This window comes from Acomys minous (genome assembly GCF_964271855.1).
Source record: "Acomys minous genome assembly, chromosome: 8".
In the NCBI taxonomy this organism is placed as follows: Eukaryota; Metazoa; Chordata; class Mammalia; order Rodentia; family Muridae; genus Acomys; species Acomys minous.
Window position 1 is genome coordinate 78,716,672 of NC_140489.1, and position 23,269 is coordinate 78,739,940.

Consider the following 23,269-nt stretch of genomic DNA (forward strand, 5'->3'; position numbering starts at 1 on the left):
AAAGGAATGCAACAGATTGGCTGTTAGTTCCTCCCTGTAGCTGGCCAGATTGTCTCCTGTAGGCCAATTTCCTAACCTTTGTCACAGGTGACGCTGAAATCTAATTTTATTTCTTCTGTTATATCATTCCCCATTCTGACAGGTTCATTGAAGGGCCAATCATGGGTCTTCCTGAAACTTATTCCTCTGAATTGGCCTGTTGTAAGACCAGGTACTGTGCCTCATGACCACAATCTGGATGATGCCCAATCTTTGCTTGATATAAGGGACTTGATATTAGCACGACTTGTTTAAACAGAACTAAAAGCCTATTTTCTTGTAGCCATTTGTCCCTCATGCCAGAGAGTTGCCCTTGACTTAGCCTTTCAGCCTATAAAGTGGGGAAACAAGTGAAGTCATTCTCTTCTGTAATTGCTTCCTGCTGACATTAGGGGCACTGTTACCTGGCCTAGAAAGGCTGAAAGCTAGTCAAAGGCTAATGGGGCACTTATCAAAATCATCTGTTCAGCTGATCTAGTTGTAGAGACAGGGAGTAGCCATCTGCAGGACTGGTTTATATCAGGTTCCAGCAGGTCCAGATCTCAGCATCTCTGGATGGATCTGTTAGACAGGTAAAAATCTGCTGAGTCTAGGGACAGGAGCTAAAATTGTGTCTATAAGACAACTGGAGTAGGCTTATGCCTTTGAAACCCATACTCCAGTAAAAGCATGAACATTCTTTTTTTCAGTCTAGAAGACTTGATATATAGATTGAACAGACACATTTTTAGCATGATGAGAAGTACCCTTAAGTCTATATTCAGAATATAACCAAAGAGAAATTAAAATCTTGAGCCTGGGACTGGTTAATAAACAGTCAGTGCCCTAGTAGCTTATCTGAACTCTACTTATCCCATTTTTCATGTATTTAAAATCTGCAACTTGCATTTATGTATCTCGAAACTTCTCTTAAGATCTTTTAACTTTTATAACTCACAGTAACCAAGATTTAAACACTTACTTATGTACCAACCAAAATGACAGAGATGACTGACCATATCCTGGTACCTAGACAGTTGTTTCCCGTGGTAACACGGCACCATGGGGAGAGACAGTCTGGCCATCAGGCACAGAGGCACAGAAGATAAGAGGCTGTTTCTGTGGAAGGAGAACATGGAAGATATTGACTTCACCTCGTAATCAACAACATGAGACAATGGGTATCTCTGGGTATCTAGTTTGTCCACAGTTAGGCTGATCCATGTAGCAGTTTTTCTCAGTGGCCAGAGACCACAATCCAGGGTTGAAGTCATCTGCTGTGTCAAATCTTCTCAGATACCTTGGGCAGTTACTGCTAGGATGTAGGATTCTATTATAATTAGTTTAAATATATTTCATGTCATGTTCAGCAGATCTCTGACAAGTTTGAGTGCCAGCATATCTGTGTCCAATCCTTGTCTGTCTTTAGCTATCTGCTCTAAACTACATCTTATGAACATAAAACAGAATGACATAATCTGCAGATAAGTGCTAGAGGACCACATCTGTCTAATCTTAGTATATCTCAATTGCTTGTTTTTAGGTATATATTGGCTGATTATTTTAGAAAACACCTGTGATTAACTGAACTATTATATAATAAGACCATAACTTTAATTATCATAAACAGTTTGTGATAGTACCTTTTAAAAGGACTGGACCTACACATATCATTTTTTAAGAATTATGTAGGCACGATATCTTAAGAGAATTGATATATAGTATGCTGTAATCAGAATATAACCTTAATTTTGTATCAATATACAAAGATTTGAACAACCAAAAAACCATCTACCCCACCTAGGGAATGAGGCATCATTCTCTTGGAATTGTTTAATTAACTATCAGGCAACTGACTCACTGATATAGCTGACCATAAACTGCATCAGTTATTAGTACAACTTTAAATATATTTCTCAACTACTATCAAATCAAAACTTTTAATCATAGATACAGTCCATTGATTAACTGGCAATCTTGCTGACTCTGCCACAGTTTATCATTAAGACTGGACAGCAAAAGCTAGCTTAAAGGACAGAGGTTGCTCTTGGTGCTAATCAAGGCAACTGAATGCAGTTGGCAACCTTTCATAGAGAGATTTGAGTCTTCCACAACCAAAATGGCTGCTAGTCATGTGACTGCCCTTAGTCAAGATGGCAGAGAGCCTATGGCCCCTACCCTTTTAATCACTGAATCAACATAGCGGCTGACCATGTGGCTATCTCAAGATGTTAGAATCACATGGCAGGTTACAAATCATGTGGTCCACATGAATGCTATTTAAAAACATGTGTGTTATAAACACATATACACATATATGTTCTAAATAAGAGTTTGAACTTAAATTTTAAACATCATACCCAATAAGCAAATTGTAAATCCTTAGATAAGAGTTCACAGTATAATCTTAAGCTATATAGCCTGGAGGTGAAGCTTTAATACCTTATTAAAGAAACATTGTTTTACACTCTATCTTTTATAAGTCTAGTTTTAAATGCAAGACAAGAATTACATAAAAACCTTTAGAGACATGTTGGCTTAGGCCACTTGCTGCTTAATGGCTCCAACTCTAAATTACAAGTTTAAGTTAACCTTTTTGTTACATATGTTAAAGATTTTTAACCATCTCCAATAACCAGTAATTTATAACCAAGGTATACAGAACGCAATACATTTCTACATTTAAATAAAGCAAGTTAAATGAAACATATAGTGGCCACATATATTATACATTTAAGATAGACAGTATATATATAATTTTCTCTAGCAGTAATTTCAAGGGAAAAGTACCTTGTCACCTTTTGACACCTTGTCACCTTGTCACTAATTGATGCAGGCAAGAGCTGGGGCTATCCAGCAGTGTCCCAGATCATGGGACCAGTGTCTATACTTGGAGGGCCAGGCTTGTGACCACTGCAAGCTTAAAAAAATTTCACCAAGGCCAAACTGCAGCTGCCCAAAAGCCCTGTGCTACCTAAGTCCTCGTGGCGCTTACTCAGCAGAAGTGGTGGGACATCTTAAAAGACAAGGAGGGAGTAGGCAGATCTTGGTAACTCTGCTTTACCCATCTCCAACACTACACACTCAAGCCATAGGGAGCACAAGCAGATGGGGAGCAGGGAGTGTCATTGATGGCTGAGTGCTCAGGAGTCTTGTACCAGCAAGGATCCAAAAGCCCCCATGTTTGTGATATGGGATCCTGGAGGGCCCTCCATGTTTGGGAAGTCCCCTCCACCCAGAATAAGATCTGAAGGGTTAGGGGGAAGCAAGGATTTGACCTAAGGTGGGAGGTTGCATAGCAGGTCCTCCAAGACCACAATGTAAGGGAACTGGTGTGGGTAAGCCATATTGAGTCTGAGGACTACTCGTTTGACTTCTTTGATTATCTTCAGGCTAAAGTTTCTTTCCATGTGCCACCTGGACCTGCAGAGGGTGGTAAAATTGCTTTCCTTGAAAAAAAAAAGAAAAATTATGGTTTCTAGCCTTAGTCTTCTTGAAATGTGCCAGAATTAAGTACAGGGGTGTAGATGGAGTCTGTCCCATGGTGTATGTCTCAATCTTCTCCAAAAAAATAAGAACAATTACCACAGATAACCAGACAGACAAACACAAAGCCAGACAACAAATTCTTCCAGGTGAGTGAAAAAGATCCAAAAATAAAATGTAGGTGGAGGGCTATCCCTAGTCAACTAGACTATCCCCATCTTGGGACCCAGAATCCCACTATTGGAACCCAGTGTTCCACTCTTGGGGTTCTCCATCCTTCCTGGGTTCTAGAGCATCACCCAGGCCCCTGTGGCAGTCATATCCCAGAACGTCTTCCAGGGTCTATCATCAGCCTCGCATGGCCAAATTATCTGTAAGCTCCACTACCTGCTGCAAGCTCACACTGCTTTGAGAACTCACCAGAGGCCACAGAAGAAAGACACAAAGACAAGACACTCAGGATGCTTGGCGAATGCTTTCCCTGGTTTGGGTCCTCTGGTTTGGGATCCTGGCAGTGTAGGAGATCTCAGAAAGCCCCCAAATGCTGTACCTAGATTTTGAGACCCCCCTAAAAAGACCACCAGGACTCAATACCTATGCAAGCACAAGAAGAACTTTTAATTTTTGACTCAAGATAGGCTCTGACCATCACCAATGCAGAGGTACTCAGTTCCTATCCCTCCCAGTGCCCCAAAGCAGGGGAGTTCCAGCCTAGAAAGCACCTATTAGTTGAGATATGAAAGGGATGTTGTGCTTTAAAATGATTGGTTTTGAGAGGATGTCAAAACCATTTATGGTTCTGGTTTTCTTCTCTCTCTCTCTCTCTCTCTCTCTCTCTCTCTCTCTCTCTCTCTCTCTCTCTCCCTCTGTGCTGGTTTCTTTGATACCAACACTTAATAATTAAATAAAAACATAAACAAATAAAATTAACCTTAGCAACTGTAAAACCTTTGCATTTGCTCTAGGAAATGTATCCAATTGGCATGTCTACAAGAAATGAGCCACTTTCCTCCCATTCTTCTTCTGTGCCATAAAATAAAATAAAATAAAATAAAATAAAATAAAATAAAATAAAATAAAATAAAATAAAATAAAATAAAATAAAAAACCGAAGGAAGAAAGGGAACGAGAGAGAGGAAGGAAGGGAGGAAAGAAGAAAGATTAACATGAAACATGGATGAATTCCAACATCAGTGAAAGCATATATTAACTTTTTAAATGAATTATTGTTCTCGTACACACCCTGAGATTGAGAACGAAAGAACATCCAGGACTAACAAACCTGATTGTTCTGGCAAAGGTGCCATTCAGTGCATGCAGGCATCTCTTGTTTTTCTTTTTCTTTGGCATTTCAACTTCATTTTTTAAAGTTGATCATTTATGTAGCAACTTTTAACATTACTGTTTCATTCATTTTCCTCCAGAAGAACTCCTACCTTCAGGTCTCTTGAGGGTTTCCCAAAGGGCATGATGCCTAAAGTTTGCTTATTTAGTTGTAGGGACAGCTGCCATTCTGTTAGCACGTTCATTAGACCATGGACCTTGCTTTATTGCTTTCCAAGCAAGACGAAGATCTTGGCTTGGGAATATGAATACTTCACAACTTGACCTTCTTAGATCCGTGAAAAGGACTTAATCACATCAGTTCAGAAACCAAATTACAACTAAATAACAAAAAGACTTGAACATGTAATCATATTGTGATTGTTATTTATCTAACTAAAGTTCCCTTAAAATGTGAATTTTTTTTCTAGGCAAGTATTGGAAGTCAATCAAGATGATGGCTGTTTCAAAGGGCTGTGCTTTGCCTGGTTCTCAGCTGCAAGAGGAGACAGAGACCGTTTCTGCACTAGCTTCCCTGACAGTAGATGTGGAACAGCCATTTGCTCAGGAAGATGGCAGGTATGGACCCAGCCTGGGGGAATCACATGTTCAGTATGTCCAGACTCATTGTTTGTACTCTGGAACTTTCTTCCTACTTCCTCTTCTACCTGTTTTTCCAAAACCACAGAGTATATGGTAAAGGCCATGGAGAACTCAACTGTTTCTTCTTCCTGAGTAAAACAGACCTGAAGCAGGTGGGATCACAGAGAAGGAGAAAGGATGAGTGAGAAAAATCACTCCTTGTTGGATAATTTAGTGCAGATCACTGTGAACAGAGCTGCTTGGGGGCTCAGCTTCTTCCCCTCTTTATCTCTGCTTTCCCAGATGTTCCCTTTCCTCCTCCCATCATTTGAAATTTCTGATATAACAAAGTGAACACAGGAAGGCAGAAGCTGTGTGTGTGTGTGTGTGTGTGTGTGTGTGTGTGTGTGTGTGTGTGTGTGTGTGTGCTAGTCATGGGCCAGCAATTATGTGCATATGTGAGTCTCCTTGAGGTCTAAGTGGATAAAGATGGAAGGAACTTGCCAAAGAGACAGGCATGCTAGGGGAGGACTAGGAGAACTGAGCCTGATTGTATTCTGTATTTCAGGAGGAGAATGTTCTTAATTTGTTTTCATATGTACATAGATGGGGGAGGATGTAGGCTTAACCTCAGATTATGCTTGCTTGTTTACTTTCTAAGAAATCATTGCCAGTTTGTACACTTCCTACCCGTTCTCTCATCCTGGTGGCAACGCTACATTCAATATTGCTTTATAGTGCATTGTGCCCCAGCATACTGCATGTGTGAGTGTGAAGCCAATATGGTGTTTTCCAGAGCTGATTGCAAGAAACATGTGTCAGGCAAGACTCATCTGAAGCTCTGGGGCTTGCACTCACTGTTAGGTTGCTTCTGAGAAGGAACTCAAACTCCCTCCATCGGTAACTTAACCGTTCATTACACAGAGCCCCCTACTCCCCAAATACAAAAAAAAAAATGTGAAGCGTCCTGACTTCCTGGCCTTTTACTCCAAGTGGAATGGATTTAACATCTTGTTTGGACCCAAACAGTTGATAAACTGAATAAGAGATTTAGTTTTTACGTCTATGTTCTTTCTTACTATGTCCCCTTTAGGAGACGCTGCTCAATGCTTGGAGCCCTTGCGTATCACTGAATTTGATGGCATTTTCTTGCAGTATCTGGTGAGAAGGGAAAACGCATTTTACATTTTTGATATTATGAACTAGCCTCCTGCTGTTCCCAGCTAAAAGCTGAACCAAGTTCATAATCCAGAGGTGTTGCAATTATTCCCAAGGCCAAAACCAGTTAGTTGTCTGTCATCTGAGGGCCATAAAGCTAAGGAAACTAACATCTGTTAGTGTTGGATATAAAAGAACAAGGCTATTCTTTAGAATCCATTTAATACAGAAGAATGAGGTGAATTTCACCCTGGGTGAAGTGAATTCTAAGTAATTCTGCCCATGAAATTGCAGAGCTTGGAATAATTAACAACAATATGAGATGTTGTGGACCCGGAGCAATATAAAAATCGTGGCACTTTGGCAGGAGGAGTTCCCTCTACAGCATATTTGCTTATTCTGTGGTAAATCATGTGCTTGGCTCTGATGTTCTATAAGAATTAACCCAGCTTTAGTCCACAGTGACACTAATCTTCCACCGGCCACATGTAGGAAACGTGAACACCGGTGTCCTCATGGCAGTGAGGCAGAGTGCAAGCCTGGTTTCATGTCTGTTTATTCTTATTAGACAGATTGTACCAATTGTGATTGTTGTGCTTTTTATGGGAAAAAAATGGTTTGGCTTGAACTATTTTATGTGAATTTTTATTTCCTTCAACAAAGGGACAGAAGAAACTGAGAGCCACAAGACCCCGTGTTTCAGCTAAACTGTGTAAACTTTCATGAAATGGATGGTGGGGGGGGTTGGGATAGAAAGCGAGAGATTGACCAGGGATTGCTATCAGAATTGTCCCCATGCTCAGCAGGCAAAGATAAAGGCAATCCCCCTGGGCCTTTGTTATGAATGCAATATTGTAATCACACAGGAAATTGAAAAATTAGAAAAAAAAATCTGAGTTAAATGGATGGAAAAGAGCAAAGGCAAATTCTTTTTATAGGAAATTCTTGCCAGATATTTTGGAGATATATTGGTGTTTGGAGTGAGATGACTCATTCCATCCTCGGATTCTGGGTAAGGCGGCCCTTTTCTTGGCCAACTCATATCTGAGTCATTTACCACTAGTGAATAAGGGATAAAACGCTCCTGGCTAAGAACCATTTTAAGTATTTTCTGTTCGTTTTCTTGAGTGGGGGGGGGGGGTGGGGGTGACAGCCATTTCATCTTTATGACCACACTTAAGGGCCTTGAAAAACATAGTATTAGGGAAAGACTGGCCAGTGGGAGCTCATGCGAGGAATTGTTCCCAGACACACAGCTGTCATGTGTAATGTTTAGGTGGCAAAGGACTCAAGTGGAAAGGGAATTCTGGGTGGGTCAGTAGGACCTGGAAAACAAAGCTCAGCCAGTACCCATGTGAGGGAGTCAAAGAAAAATGAGAGTATAGGCTTGAGCTTGATTGTATCTGAACTGTTTAGGAGCAGCTTTCTTGTTTGCTGAGACATCATGCCTGTAAGATCTGTGGTGTGCATTTGTAGCTGTTTATTTATCGGTGTTTGAACTTTGAGAAAGTTGGTAGCAGGCTCTGATTTCCTCCTAGAGGAAAGGTCAGTCTGCCCCTAGTGACTTCAGGATGACCAGCTATTAAGTTTTAGGAGCACATTGGCACTCCAGAATTCTTGGCAGAGTCCTTTTTTCTTTTACAGCTGGAAACAAAAGTGAAAGTTAGATGTTCACATCTCAGTCTGCGCTGTCGATTAAAGGGTGAATCATGTTCAATTATCTGATTGTGTCTTTTATGCTGGTAGGAAATCATTTAATTTTCTACTTTTGAAAATCTCGTAAAAGAGGTAGTTTCATTCCTTTGTATCATTTTTTTTTTTTGCATTCAAACATTAATTTTATGTCTCTTTCAGTTAAATAGATAGGTTTCTCGGAGTGATTTTGTGGCTCAACACTTGCACTATTTCAGAACTTAGTGTATCTTTCCAGGGCTCTTCTGGCTTTAAAAGATGTTTTGGGGCTGCCTTTAAAAGTGGCTTAGTCTTTCTCTCTTGTAGCTTTTAATATCCTCTCTTTATTCTGTGATTGTAATGATTTAACCAAAGCTACCAGTATCCTGGTGTAGTCCCTACTGCCCCTGCACAGACTGGGAGCACTAAGTGGCTCATTTTCTTCTCTCACACATTACATCCCGACGGCAGTTTCTCCTCCCTCCACTCCTCCTAGTACTTCCCCCTACCTCCCTTCTACTCCAGATCCCCTCCTCTTTCCTTTCTTTCAAAAAACAAAAATAAAAACAAAAAACAAACAAAAGCAAGCCTCCCAGGGATATCAACTGAACATGGCATAACAGGTTACCGTGAACCTAGGCAAAGACCCTCATATCAAGGCTAGACAAGGCAACCGAGTAAGAGGAAAAGGATCTTTAAACTCAGGCAAAGGAGTCTGAAATATACCCCACCTCCACTGTTGGGAGTCCCACAAGAACACCAAGCTGTACAGCCATAATGTATATGCAGAGGACCTAGCTCAGAGCCATACAGGGTCCATGTTTGTTGCCTCAGGTTCTTTGATCCCGTGTGGACCTGCTTAATTTATTCTGTGGCCTTGTTTCCTGGTGCCCTCAATCTATCAGGTGCCTACAAACCTTCCTTCCCCTCTTCTATGGGGTCTCCTGGCTTTCCCTAGTGTTTGGCTGTGAGTCTCAGTTTCCATCTGTTTCTGGATGATGACAATTGGGCTAAGTATCAATCTATAAGTAATATCAGTAGAAAGCATTTCATTGACACTGCTCCCTAAATCTTGTTTGGTTCTCTACTGGGCATCCAGGGAGTGGGCTTCCTCTCATGGCAGGGGACTCAAGTTGGATCATTTATTGGTTGGCCACTCCTATAAGTTCTGGGCCTCCAGTACCCCAGCACATCTTGCAGGCAGGACAAATTGTAAGCTGAAGGTTTTGTGGCTGGGTTGGTGTCCCAGTCCTAGTGATGGGAACCTTGCCTTGTTATAGCAGATGGCAAGTTCAGGCTCCGTGTCTCCCATTACGAGGACACTTTGCTAGGGTTGCTTTTGTAAACTCCAGGGAGTTTCTACTGTACTGGGTTTGTACATTATCCCCAGCCCACCCCAGAACCTCAATGCTCCCAATTCCAATAGTCTCTCCCAGTACGTTCTCGCTCCTTCCCTTCCACCCCCTGCCTGATCCCTCCTGTTTTACCCCACCCACCCCCAGTGAACCCACAAAATCTATTCTATTTCCCATTCCCAGGGAGATCCATCTCATGCCTTCTTGAGTCCTCTTTGTTACTTAGCCTCTCTGGGTGTATGGGTTGTATCATTATTATCATTTACTTAACAGCTTAATGTTCACGTATAAATGAGTGCATAGTGGGTGGGTCTTTCTGTGTCAGGTTTACCTCACTCAAAATGATCTTGTTCCATCCATTTGCCAGCAAATTTCACGATGTCATTGTTTTTAACAGCTGAGTAATACTGTATTGTGTAAATATATCATATTTCTTTATTCATTCTTCAGATGAGGGATGTCTAGGTTGTTTCCAGTTTCTGGATATCATGATTAAAGTGACAGTATGAGTTGTCATGTATATTTTTTTATCTTAGCCATTCTGACATGTGTACAATGGAATCTCTAAGTAGTTTTGATTTTCATTTCCCTAACAGATAAGGACGTTAGCTATTTCTTTAAGTGTTCCTCAGACATTTGAGATTCTCTGTTGAGAAATCTATTTATATATGTACCCATTTTTAATTGTATTGTTTGGTTGTTGGTATCTAGTTCCTTGAGTTCTTTCTATATTGTGGATCAGATGTGAAATGAGTTGCTGAACATATTTTCCCATTCTTTGGGCTGCAGTTTTGTCCTATTGATGGTATCCCTTGCCTTACAGCTTTTCAGTTTCGTGAGGCCCATTTATTGATTATTGTTCTTAATGGATGTGCTATTGGTGTTCTGTTCAGGAAGTTGTCTCTTGTGCCAATGCAGTCTAGGCTCTTCTCCACTTTCCCTTCTATTAGTTTCAGTCTATCTATATGGTTTTATATTTAGGTATCTGATCCACTTTGATTTGAGTTTTGTACATGTCATAGGTATGGATCATTTTGCATTATGTACATGCTGACATCCAATTAGGTCAACACCAGATTTTCCAATTTGGCGGAGTACACATGTTTAAAGTGTGAACTAATGATTCTTGATTTTCTTAATGTCTCTTGTTGTGTCTTTCTTTTCATTTATGATTTTCTTAATTTGGATATTCTCTCTTCATCTTTTAGTTAGTTTGGCTATGGCTTGTATATCTTGTTGATTTTTCTCAAAGAACCATCTCTTTATTTCATTGGTTCTTTGTATTGTTCCTTTTGTTTTTATTTTATTGATTTCAGGCATCATTTTGATTATTTCCTGCTGTCTGTCCTCTTGGGTGAGCTTGCTTCTGTTTGTTCTATAGCTTTCAAGTATGCTATTAGGTTGTTAGTTTGAGATCTCTTTAGTTTCTTTATGTAGGCCCTTAGTGCTATGAACTTTCCTCTTAGCCCCACTTTCGTAGTATCTTATAAGTCTGGATATGTGTTCCATTGAATTCTGGTAAGTGTTTAATTTATTTATTTCTGCTGTGACCCAGTAGTAGTTCAGTATGGAATTGTTCCATTTCTATGACTTTAAAGGCTTTTTGTTGTTTTTGTTGTTAAAAGTCCAGTTTTCATCTGTGGTAGTCTGATAGGATGCAGGGGGTTATTTCAGTTTTACTGTATCTGTTGAGACTTGCTTTGTGACTGAGTATGTGGCTAACTAAGGAGAATGTTGCATGGGGTGCTGAGAAACAGGTGTATTCTTATGTTTGGGAGAAATATTCTGTAGCTAACCATTAGGTTCATTTGGTCGATATCAGCTGTTAGCTCCAATATTTCTTTGCTTAGTTTTTGTCTGGATGGCCTCTCCATTGATGAGAGTGGAGAACTGAAATCTCCCATGATCCATATGTGAGAGTTGGTGTGTGATTTAAGCTTTAATAGTGTTTGCCTTACAAACATGGGTGCATTTGAATTTAAGGCATAGATGGTAAGAACTGAAAGAACATCTTAGTGACTATTCCTTTTATGAGTATGAAGTGTCCCCACCCATCTCTTTTGATTAATCTTAGTTTGAAGTCTATTTTGTTACATATTAGAATGGCTACAACAACTTCTTTCTTAGGTCCATTTACTGGAAAATCTTTTCTAAACCCTTTACTCTGAGGTAATGTCAATCTTTGATGTTGAGGTGTGGTTTTTGAATGCAGCCGAAGAATGGATCCTGTTTTTGCTTCCATTCTGTTAGTCTGTTTCTTTTTATTGTGGAACTGAGTCCACTGATATTGAGAGATATCAATGACCAGTGAGTGCTAATTCCTGTTATTTTGTTGTTGATAGTGATTGTGGTATGTGTATTTTCCTTCTTCTGATTTTCCTGATATGATATTACTAATGTCCTGTGTTTTCTTTTTTTTTTTTTTTTTTTTTTTTTTTTTTTTGGTTTTTGAGACAGGGTTTCTCTGTGTAGCCTTGGCTGTCCTGGACTCGCTCTGTAGACCAGGCTGGCCTCGAACTCACAGCAATCCGCCTGCCTCTGCCTCCCGAGTGCTGGGATTAAAGGCGTGCGCCACCATGCCCGGCTCTGTCCTGTGTTTTCATAAGCATAGTTCTTGGATTAGAATTTTTTCCTTCTAGTACCTTCTGTTGGTCTGGATTTGTGGATAGATATTGCTTATATTTGACTTTAGCATGAAATATATAGATTTCTCCCTCTATGGTAATTGAAGATTTTTCTAAGTATAATAGTCTGTCCTACATTTGTGGTTTCTTAGAGTCTTCAGGAAATCTGTCCAGGCCCTTCTGGCTTTTAGAGTTTCCATTGAGAAGTTGGGTGTGATTCTAATAGGTCTACCTTTATATGTTACTTGACCCCGTCCTTTTTTTTTCTTGTAGCTTTTAATATTCTTTCTTTGTTTTGTATGTTAATGTTTTGATTATTCTGTGGCAAGGGTAATTTCTTTTCTGGTCCAGTCTGTTTGATGTCCTGTAAACTTTTTGTACCTTTATAATCATGTCCTTCTTTAGGTTAGGAAAATTTTCTTCTATGATTGTGTTGAAAATATATTCTGGGTCTTTGAAGTAGGATTCTTCTCCTTCTTCTCTTCCTATTATTCTTATGTTTGGTCTTTTCATAGTGTCCTAGAATCTCTAGAATGGTTTGTGTCAGGATTCTTTAGATTTAACATTTTCTTTGACCACTGTATTTATTTCTTCTATCATATTTTCAATGCCTGAGATTCTCTCTTCCATCTTTTGTATTCTGTTGGTGATATTTGCATCTGTAGTTCCTTGTTCACTTACCTAGATTTTTCCATTTCCAGGATTCTTTCAGTTTGCATTTTCTTTATTGCTTCTATTTCCATTTTCAGGCCTTGAACAGTTTTATTCATTTCCTTCAACTGTTTGCTTTTTTTCATGGTTTTCTTTGAGGGATTTATTTATTTCCTCTTTAAAGATCTCTGTCATCTTCATAAAGTTGATTTTAAGGTACTTTTCTCTTGCTTCAGCTGTGTTGGAATATTCAGGGACTGCTGTATTAGGGTCACTGGGCTTTGGTGGAGATACGTTGCCCTGGCTGTTGTTAACTGTGTTCTTACTCTGTTGTCGAGGCATCTGAATTTTGGGTAATTATAGGTCTAAGTGCGGATTTCTGAGTTTGTCTTTGTTGGATACATGTTCTTCCGTCATTTCTGTTTCTTCTCAGGTTTTTTGACAGGCATAGCCTGTGGTTAAATAAAGGGTCTGTACCCAAGTTGGGGACTGGAGTTCTGGTAGCTGGTTTGGCCTCTGATTCAGTCTGAGGTCTTCAACAGGAGTTTCGGGGGAATGATATGGTGACGAGGAGAGCTGGAACAACTGAGGGTTGGCTGAGCAGGCACTGAGCGTGGATCATGCTAGGGCAGGCTGGTTTTGGTGGCTGGCATGCCCTCTGGTCCAGAATGGTGCTTTCATTGGAGTTGGGGGCTTGGATGTGGTGAAGATAGGGGAGGCTGGTTGGGGGTGGGCTAGCAAGCACTGAGAAAGAGCGGGTAGTCCGCAGGCAACCAACTTTCTGTCAGCTGACATGGCCTCTGGTGGGGCAAGGGTCTCTCACCTGAGTTGTGGGCCAGGATTTGGTGGCAAGGAGAGGTGGCATGATTTGGGGAGGCTGGATAGGCACTGAGGGAGTGTTGGTAGTCTGTGGGAGAGTGAGGGATGCTTACCTGGGGTTGTGGGTACTCAAGCAGGGGGCTCCCACCAGAGTTGTGGGTTCCTTTGGATAGTCTTTGAAGCTAGGGGAATTGCTTGTGTCAGAGGCTTGGAGTATGTGGAACAACTATCCTTTTGTAAAGATAAGGTGCAATATCCTGAGACCTCACTAAGATATCGGGCCTTCACGTGGAATAGCTTATCCATAGGGCTGAGGTAAAGCACTGGTAATGCTTCCCTGAACATGAGGATGTATATAAAACATAGGCCAGTTTAATGCATGTCCATATCTTATGCACATCAAACATGGCTGATTGAATTTCCTGGACATTTGGGAGTGTGTCTCAGAGGTGTCTAGGAATTGACCTTGCACAAATTATGCAGCTCTCTGGTTTTGCTTTGTGATACATTATTTTAAGCATGAGTTTATCTGAGCAAGTTAACATTCCAGAATGCATTTCACTTTTAGTTTTCTCTCAGTATCAACAAAGCATTAGAGTTAGCTGAAATGGCTCAGGACTAGAAGTTTCGTAGTGAAAAGAAAAAAGTCCATGCACATATCCTCCCATCCTTTGTCTTCTTGGGAAGGCCATGTTATGTATTTTCTACATAATCTTAGAACAGGAATGAACTATAACCTAATATGTTAGGAAATAAATTTAGTAACATTTGTGTGTTGTAGAGTCCTGTCTACATCTTTTTTAATAAAATATCATTTAATTTATTGACAGGAAGCAAAATTAAATAGAACCCTGAGGAGACTGAGATGTATCAAGAGCTTAGTGTCTCATCTTTTCTTCCTGTTCATTCTGTTTCTTACCTCTAGAAGAAGAGAAGGGTTTGGCTCTAGGAGTGGGCAGCTGATTCTATTATTGATTATTAATTATTATTATTATTATTATTATTATTATTATCATTATTAATTTATTCACTTTACATCCTGGTTGACCCTCTTCCTTCCAGTCCCTCTCTCTCTCCTTGCTCCCCTATTCTCCTTCCCCTACTTCTCAGAGAAGGGGAGGCACCACCCACCACCCCAACATATTATGTCCTATCAGGACTGAGGGAATCCTCTTCCCCATGTGGCCCAGTGAGGTAGCCCTGCCAGAAGAGAGCATCCAAGAAGCAGGCAGCAGGGTCCCTGTCAGAGTCAGCCCCCGTTCCCTTTACTAGAGCACCCATAAGAGGACCGAGCAGGCCGCTGATTCTTATGAGCATGAGATTAAAGAACACATGTGAGGAACTGAGCGCAACACCAGATACATAGGAAACTCCCATATAAATGTTGCATTTGACTATTCCCTTCATTTTTGTTCTTCTCCTATTTGCTCTACATGTTCTTCCTCCAATAAACTGTTCATGATACAGTGACCTGTAAGAATATAGACATTCCACTATTCATGGTTAAAAACAGGAGGGCAACAATGCATAACCACTCAGTGGTAAGCTGACTTTATTACCTAATTAGCTAACGCACATCAAAGCATACATAAATATTACATATATCATGTATCCTGAATAAATAAATGAGTAATTTAGAAAACAAACACCCTTTAAAAGGTAAAGGATTTTATATAGGTACTCAAGTGATACTTGTCCCTCTATTTGCTATGACTTCAAAGAAAATGAATATTGCAATTTTTCAAGTATATCATTTTCTTTTTTCTTTTTTGGTATAAATTGACAATCCTCATTTTGGGAGCATGTTGACTAGTTCAACTCATATGGTTTAACTATGAAAAGAACTTGGACTGTTGTATAAAATATCATTGTGAATGGAGATTTGTATTTGAGGACTTCAACAGCCATATTTAACAGAACTGCCTTTAAGAGCCAAGAGGGAAATGGGATGGATGCAGGAAACAAGAGGATGCCCTCCACCATGCAGAATGAGCAGGACAAACATTGAGTCCCTTCATTCCTTAGACGTCTTTGATTTTTTTTCCACGTGCCTAACAAAGTACTCAAACCCAAGTGCGCCAAGGTACTTTGCAGTCGTCCTCTGATTTTATACAAATTGTTTAAAATTAATCACTTAAAGCGAGATGAATACCCTGCAGGTCTGCTTCTGGTGCTGAGTTCTCACTCTCAGCCATGTCCTCGGGATATCCCAGGAAAGTCTCGGTTCACTTTCCCCGGCTTCTAGGGCCTGGCTATATTCCTTGGCTCACCGCTTCTTCCTTTGTCTCTAAAGCAAACAAGCTACAGTTCATATTTTCTTGATAATTCTTCAGTCATCCCAGTCCTTCTGACTGAAATTGAGCAAGAATTTCCGAGGTGAAGGACTTACATGAGTGACATTCAAGAGAGAGGCAGTAACTCGGGTCCCCTCCCCCCCCCCCCCCCCGCCCCATACTTATACTTACAATATACATTCCTTAATCTCTCATGCAAATATGTCTAGCATGATCCTTGTTCTCATGTCTTATTTTAGATCCTTTTTCTATACAGTAACCAGGAAGCTATTTAAAAGAAGCAAAACTGTAAAAGTAAACTCTGCCCTGCTTTGCCTTCCATCCCCACTCTGTAAAGACCACTTTCTTGTGGAATTTTACCTTCCCTTGGCGTTTGTGCCTAACTTCTAACGCTTTATTCCCTTTGAACTCTGCTTTAGGTTCCAACAATAACCTAGTTTATTTAGTTGAATGAAAAGAAAAAAGAAAAAGACATGACTGTTTCTAGGTGTGGTGGAGGAGAAAGTTTATTGTGGATAAAAGGGAGAGCAGAGCCAGAGGCAGGGACATCTGGCAGAGTTCAGAGTTAACATGACCCTGAGCCATATGAGGAGATGGGGGCGGGGAAAGGAAAGGGGAGAAAGGGGGACCATGTATTTCAGCCAGGAGCCCAAAAGAGAGTAGGTGAAAAAGACCAGGTAGCCAAAATGGCTGAATTATACAGGGAAGGGCAGCCCAGTGCCTGGGCTGGAGAAGGTCAGGATAAGGGGCTGGGTATGCCAGCCAGGAAAGCCCCCTAATAGATAGGGACTAGGAGGTGCAGGGAGAACCCGATGACCTCAGCCATTTTAAAAGCTAACAGTTTTTAACTGAAATTTCCCTTTCATGTGGCAATTTGCCCACACAGTGATATCGTCACCTGTACCACTCTCATATAAGCAGCCGTCACAAGATCAATTGAGAGTATGTCTACCATTCTACAAAAGCCCTGATCTGCTTCCCCAGCCAGCTCCAGTCCCACCAGAAGCATAACTACCTTTTAACACCATCCATTCATTCTCTTATTCTTAAGTTTCATTTAAATGGAATTGTATGCTACAAACTGGTTGGTAATCTGGCTTTTCTCACTCCACTAAGAATAATATATTTGGCATCTGTCCCTGTCTCTGACAATCAGAATTCTACCCATTTGTAATTTCTCATTAGACCAAGTATATTAACATATCCGAATTTGTTTATCCACTTACCTGTGGATTGGTGCTTGGCTTGCTTCCAGTCTCGGGCTATTATGAATAAAACTGCTATGATTGTGAATTTTTTTTGTGTGTGTGGTGAAAGTAGAATTTACCATGTTAATGTTTTTCAAGTGTGCCATGCAGGAGTGTGAATTGTGGAAGCACAGGCTTGCATCCATTTGTAGAACTTTATTTTGCAAAACTCAAACCCTATCTCCATTACGCAACTCTTCTTCCTTACACCCAGATCCAGTCAGTACCCCAATTTCTGCTGTCATTATTTTTTTAAAAAGCAGTACAGTAATCTAAATATAATCTTTATTAGCTAAGAGTTTATTCCCTTAGGAATAAGAGGAACTAACAATGAGAAGGAATAAAAGGAAACAATAAAATGAGGTAGGGCAGGATGATGGCCACTACTAGGAGATGTGTGGGAGAGACAGCAGGATGGAGGGGCAGGCCATTGTCGCTGAGCCTGGTAAGAGGTCCATACCCAGAACACTAAGAAAACTGATTCAAGCAAGTTATCTTGACCTTTACAGGGACAGATGGACACACACACACACACACACACACAAACACACAGAGAGAGAGAGAGAGACAGAGAGAGACAGAGAGACAGAGAGACAGAGACAGAGACAGAGACACACAGAGAGAGACAGAGAGAGGGGGGGGGAGGGAGGGAGAGGTCTTTTAAAATATAGAAGAGTTGTGTGAACTCCTCCACAGAACTGAGTTTTGTGTGGCAGGTAGGTCGCATGTGTGTGCAACTCTCTATGTGTGGACTTTCTTTCTTGCTATCTCTCTTGCTTACCTATATGATATGTGTGGGGTTGTAGTTTAAATTGAGAACATTTGGAGAATGTCCTTTATGGAAGTTCTTTTTTTTATTCTTATAGATTGTTATATTATAGCTCTTTTAAAAGTGATAACACCAGCCCTGCTTACATATAAACATTTCAAAAGGGTTTATGGACTATCTCCTATGTGTGTCAAATTGTTCAGAGAGGAAAATTACAAAGCAAAACATAGGTGGAAGTGGAAGAAAGTAGAATTCATGAGGCACAGGGTACGGAGTAGGAGCGTAGTTTGGGATACTACAAAGATCCTATGGGAATAACAGGGTGTACTTTGGCCAGGCACTGGAGTCTTCTGAGGTGTGAGGTTTGCTGATAGAAAAGCCTTTAGACCAGTGGGTCTACCTAACACTGCATAACACTGCAACCTTTTAAGTCAGTTCCTTATGTGTTGGGGTGACTCCTCAAACATAGCATTATTTTTTTTCCATAACGTTATTTTTGTTGCTACTTCATAACTGTAATTTTGCTAGTGTTGTGAATCATAATGTAAATATTTGTATTTTCCAATGGTCTTAGGCAGGTCCCTGAGAAAGCATCTTTTGAACCACCAACAGGGTCATGACCCACAGGTTCATAACCACTGCTTTAAAGTATGCCACAGCTCAATAGTAACCAAAGCAAAAAAACTCTGGAGAACAATAGGATTCTGCCTTATTATAAATTAAATGTATTTACATAATTAAACTCATCAGACTGTAAGAACTCCCAGGGGACAGGGGGCAGAATTTTTGGTCTGTTGTGTTGGTCTGTGTGTGTTTCTCACCTACACCAGCCCTGGGCACTTAGTAGACTCACTGTATCTGATCTCAACATTATTCTTTCCTTCCTCCCTTGACTTTGTAAAGTGTCTTAATCTATGATGCAGGACCGAAGGCATCCTTCCTTGAATAGCAAAGCTCCTCTTTACTCAGTGGCTTGCAGAGGTACAGGGTTACCACATCGTCTGACCAGCTACACTGGTGGCATAAGTTATCTTTGCTGGGCATATTTTATGGTTAGTTCTGATCTCCTTGTGGGTGAGATTACTCTTTAAATTTGTTTTGTTTTACTTTTTTTTTTTAACAGAGACTTGGTATACAGCCTGGGTGCATCTTGAACACACTGTATAACCCAAACTATCTTCGCAATTCTATCGATCCTTCCCCAGCCTCCCAGAGGACTGGGATTACCATGTGTAATCTGCGGTGTGTGTCACGGTCCTCAAATTGCAAATGGATTTAAATTCAGGGACGGAAGCCCTTCATGCCTAGCCTGGCAAGATGTGCTCACTGGTATAAAGTAGCATGGATGTTATAGGAAAGGCCAACTGCTTTCTGACAGGATCGAAGGCCCTCTCCAGGAGATGGAATTCACACCTAACATTGTTAGAAGGACCAGGAAGGACCTAGGGGAAATAGCTGTTAGCTGAGATACACAGTGCATGTCTATGGACGACTGGGGTGAGAAGCCCTCATATGTCCAAAGCACCTCTTCTCATCCCCCCGCCAACACTGTCACCGTGGCAAGGCGTGATGACACACATTTGTAATTCCAGCACTTAGGAAAGGGAAGCAGGGGCCTAAGGCCAGCCTCGGCTGTAGAGCAAGTCTGAGGCTTCCCTGGGCTACATGAGACGCTGTCTCAAAAACAAAAATAAAGGAAACAACAAAACAAGCACAGAAGCAAAAAGCCACTGTCACCTGCCACTAACTCACATGCCAAGTGTTTCTAAGGCACCAAATGAGGTCATGTAAGATAGTTATTTGGGGATAAGGATTCGGTAAGGATAATTAATACCTACAGGGTGTAAAGGGCAGTTTCCTACCATCTCAGTACAAGGGAGGCTGAGCAGGGGGTCTTGTGAGTCTGGGATACAAATAACACAATTGCTCTGTAATTCTTTAACACCTTACAGTTTATAAGGCAAGCTCTCTTATGTTAACACACTTGCTTCCTTCAGCCCTGAAGACACACCAAGAGGACAAACCTCTTCCATTCTAAAGAGAAATTTGAGAATGAAGAAGCTGACTTTACTCTGTGTTAAATTTTAAAGACTGACAGTTGAAATTTGAACACAGGACACTCACTTTGAAATCAAAGAGTTTTTTAAGTTGCTAGATACTATATTGTGGTGATGTGACACACAAAGAGAGATTGGCAGTTGTGTGTTTACAGACACAGTAAAGTGTGTCTTTGAAAAATACAGTGTCTTTTGTTTCTCTGTGTAGCCTTGGCTGTCCTGGACTGGCTTTGTAGACCAAACTGGCCTCGAACTCACAGCGATCCTCCTGCATCTGCCTCCCAGCGCTGGGATTAAAGGTGTGCACTATTCGCGCCCCACCCCCAGCTGTAGAAAGTGATTTTAAAGAGATCACAGGACTTTCTGAGCCGATATCACTCCCGCAAACATGATGAACATTCCTAAGATCTGCAAGAAGTGTGACAAGCACCACCCACCCCACAAAGTGATTCATTACAAGAGGGGCAAGGATTCCCAGGGAAAGCGGCGATATAACAGGAAACAGAGTGGCTGCAGTGGGCAGACTGAGCCTGTTTTCCACAAAAAGGCTAAAACTACAAAGGAGATTGTGCTGAGTCCAACTGTAGCCCTAAGAGAATGTTGGCCATTAAGAGACGCAAGCAACTGCAACTGGAAGGAGATAAGAAGAGAAAGGGCCGTGATCCAGTTCTAAGGCGATGGTGTTATGAAGACAATAAAATCATAAGCATATGAGAGAGAGAGAGAGAGAGAGACAGACAGACAGACAGACAGACACAGACACAGACACAGACACAGACACAGACACAGACACAGACACAGACACACAGAGACACAGACACAGAGACACAGAGACACAGAAAGAGCCCACAGGGAAAGAAACAGAGAACTCCATTTTGCAGGTGATTAGATTGCAGTGTGAGAAGGCTGCTCACATCTGCAAAGTCTCCTTTGGGCCTGTGGAGAGCGCATGCTCCTCCACCAAGAGTCAGAAGGCATCCTTTGCTTCTAGCAACTGGGGTGTGTCCAATGGAATTCTGGTCACACCGAGTCCCGGATGCCTGTGTAGGCAAAGGTTATCCCACTGAGGCTTTGTGTTAGAAATGGGGTTTGATCTTCCTTAGATAACTTTGCAAGTTTGATCCACAAATTGTCAGCTTTAAATAAGTTTATACAGAGTTCTAAAAGATTCTGTAAGTAGAAAAAGAGAGAGAGAGAAAGAGAGAGAGAGAGAGAGAGAGAGAGAGAGAGAGAGAGAGAGAGAAAGGAAAGAAAAAATAATCTCATAGGAATGCCCACGAACGTTCAGAATATAGAAACTGAGGATGTATTTAGACAAGGTCTTTAAAACGATAATGTATTTTGTGTTCTTAATTTATAATTTATTATGTTAAAATGCTATATTGACTGAGAATCACGTTATTACAAGATTCATTGGAATCTTGGCTCTTTCCCTGTTACGCCTGTAAAAGAACACATCTGAGTAGCCTGCCTGTCTCTGTAATCACTGCACATTGAGCATATGGCATTTTCCTGCTATTAAAGTGATCCATTATAGAATGCCACCAAGTAGACAAAGTGAAAAAGTGGAAAGCATTTGCCCACCTCTTATTCTATGGCCTGGAGATAGCATACCCCCTCTGGTAGCATAGGCCCACTTAGCACTGTATTTAGATGTCATTTGACGTAATGCTAGGTGCACGGCACATGATGAAGGGATGGATGCAAAGTGTTCCAGGGTTTGCTATATACACCCTCTTCTTTGTCATGATTACTGTTTTTACTCTTCGGAAGTTCTGCTAGGAGCATCTCCCTCCTGGTGGTTCTTACCTGAAGCTGAGGTTTCACAGAGCATAGTGCTGTAATTAGCAGTCACCACATTCTTAGCTTGCAGCGTTCAGACTCAATCTGTCATCTCAGCATCTCAAATCCCCCTAATCCGGCTTCCCAAAACGACCCAGCTGCTTAATGCACTTGGGTTCCTGCTACAATTTGTTCTTTTGACTGAATTAAAAATCATTGTAAAAGTTTGCCTTAAAATGCTCTCAATGTGTTACTAAATTAAGATTAACTCTCAAGTATAAATTTTCAAGCAATTAGCTTTGGTTTTTAGCTGAGCAGAACACCCCACTTACAATGCCGAATACAAACGATTTATATACTACCATAGTGCGTTTCTTATAAAAATGTTAGGTCTGCAGCAGAGATTTGCTAATCAAATTCAGAATTTGATTTGAAATGCCTCCGGCAGAAGGCCAATCCAGCTCTGAAAGAACAGAAGCGAAACCCAGAGCCTGGATGAGCCTCCTCCAGAAGCTAGCTGAATCTTTCGCTCTCCTTAACAAAAATGGTTCCAGAAATCACCGCAATTGCTCTTAAAATAGGATATCATAGCTAATTTTTTCAATAAATTATTGGACTGTCCAAGACACAAAACATGTACATTTTGAGATCTAGAGTTATAAAATATTCTGACATGTTTTAATATAAACAGGAACATTTGCAATGATTGCTTGGATCTAAAATGTTTTTCCACTTGACATTTGTTTATACTGCCTAGGAAAGAAACTCTATTTATGGATAACTGAATGACACAAATAAACATCGGAGAGGGCTGAAAAATCAGCTTTGATTGTGCGTGAAAGTCTACAATGCCATTGTGTACTCTTGTGCCTTATTCTGATTGCCTGTTTATTTTTACAGAACTGCTGGTGAGCCCATGGAAGAGGAGCCAGCCTTGTGAAGTGCCAAGTCTCCCCCGATATTTCCTGTGTGTGACATCATTGTGTATCCCCCCCCAACAACCCCAGCACCCTCAGACATGTCTGCTGCCTGGGTGGCACAGTTTGATGGAACATAAACACTGGGCACAAAATTCTGAACAGCAGCTTCACTTGTTCTTTGGATGGACTTGAAAGGGCATTACAGATTCCTGAAATGTAACCACTGTGATTCTAAAGTTACAGTAACCAGGATTGGAAGAAACTGTTCCCAGCATGCTTTTGTGCTGGTGACCCACTCCCAGACACAACGTGTGAGCTAGGAACCTTCCATTCAGCATTAGATATTGTTCAGTTCAGAAGCTATGTCAGCCAGTAAAAATTTTGGGCAAAACCTGAGACACACTCATTCATTCCTGACATTCTGATCAGTGTTTTATTGTGTAGTTTACTGTCAAGTAGACTTAAATTGTTTACGGGATTTCTTTTCAGCTATGAGTGGATGGGAATTACAGA

General features: G+C 40.9%; 1 protein-coding gene across 19 annotated transcripts in view; it reads left to right on the forward strand.

Annotated features, from left to right (window-relative positions):
* HDAC9 (histone deacetylase 9) overlaps nt 1-22,911 on the forward strand; it is an 861,568-nt gene extending 838,657 nt beyond the window's left edge. For all 19 annotated transcript variants that reach the window (XM_084791695.1, XM_084791697.1, XM_084791698.1 and 16 more), the window contains 2 exons: nt 5,259-5,406; nt 22,737-22,911. In XM_084791695.1, coding sequence (XP_084647821.1) covers nt 5,259-5,406; nt 22,737-22,776 — 188 coding nt within the window. In that variant the 3' untranslated portion in view covers nt 22,777-22,911. The remainder of the gene's footprint in view (nt 1-5,258; nt 5,407-22,736) is intronic.
* Nucleotides 22,912-23,269: the final 358 nt, after the last annotated feature.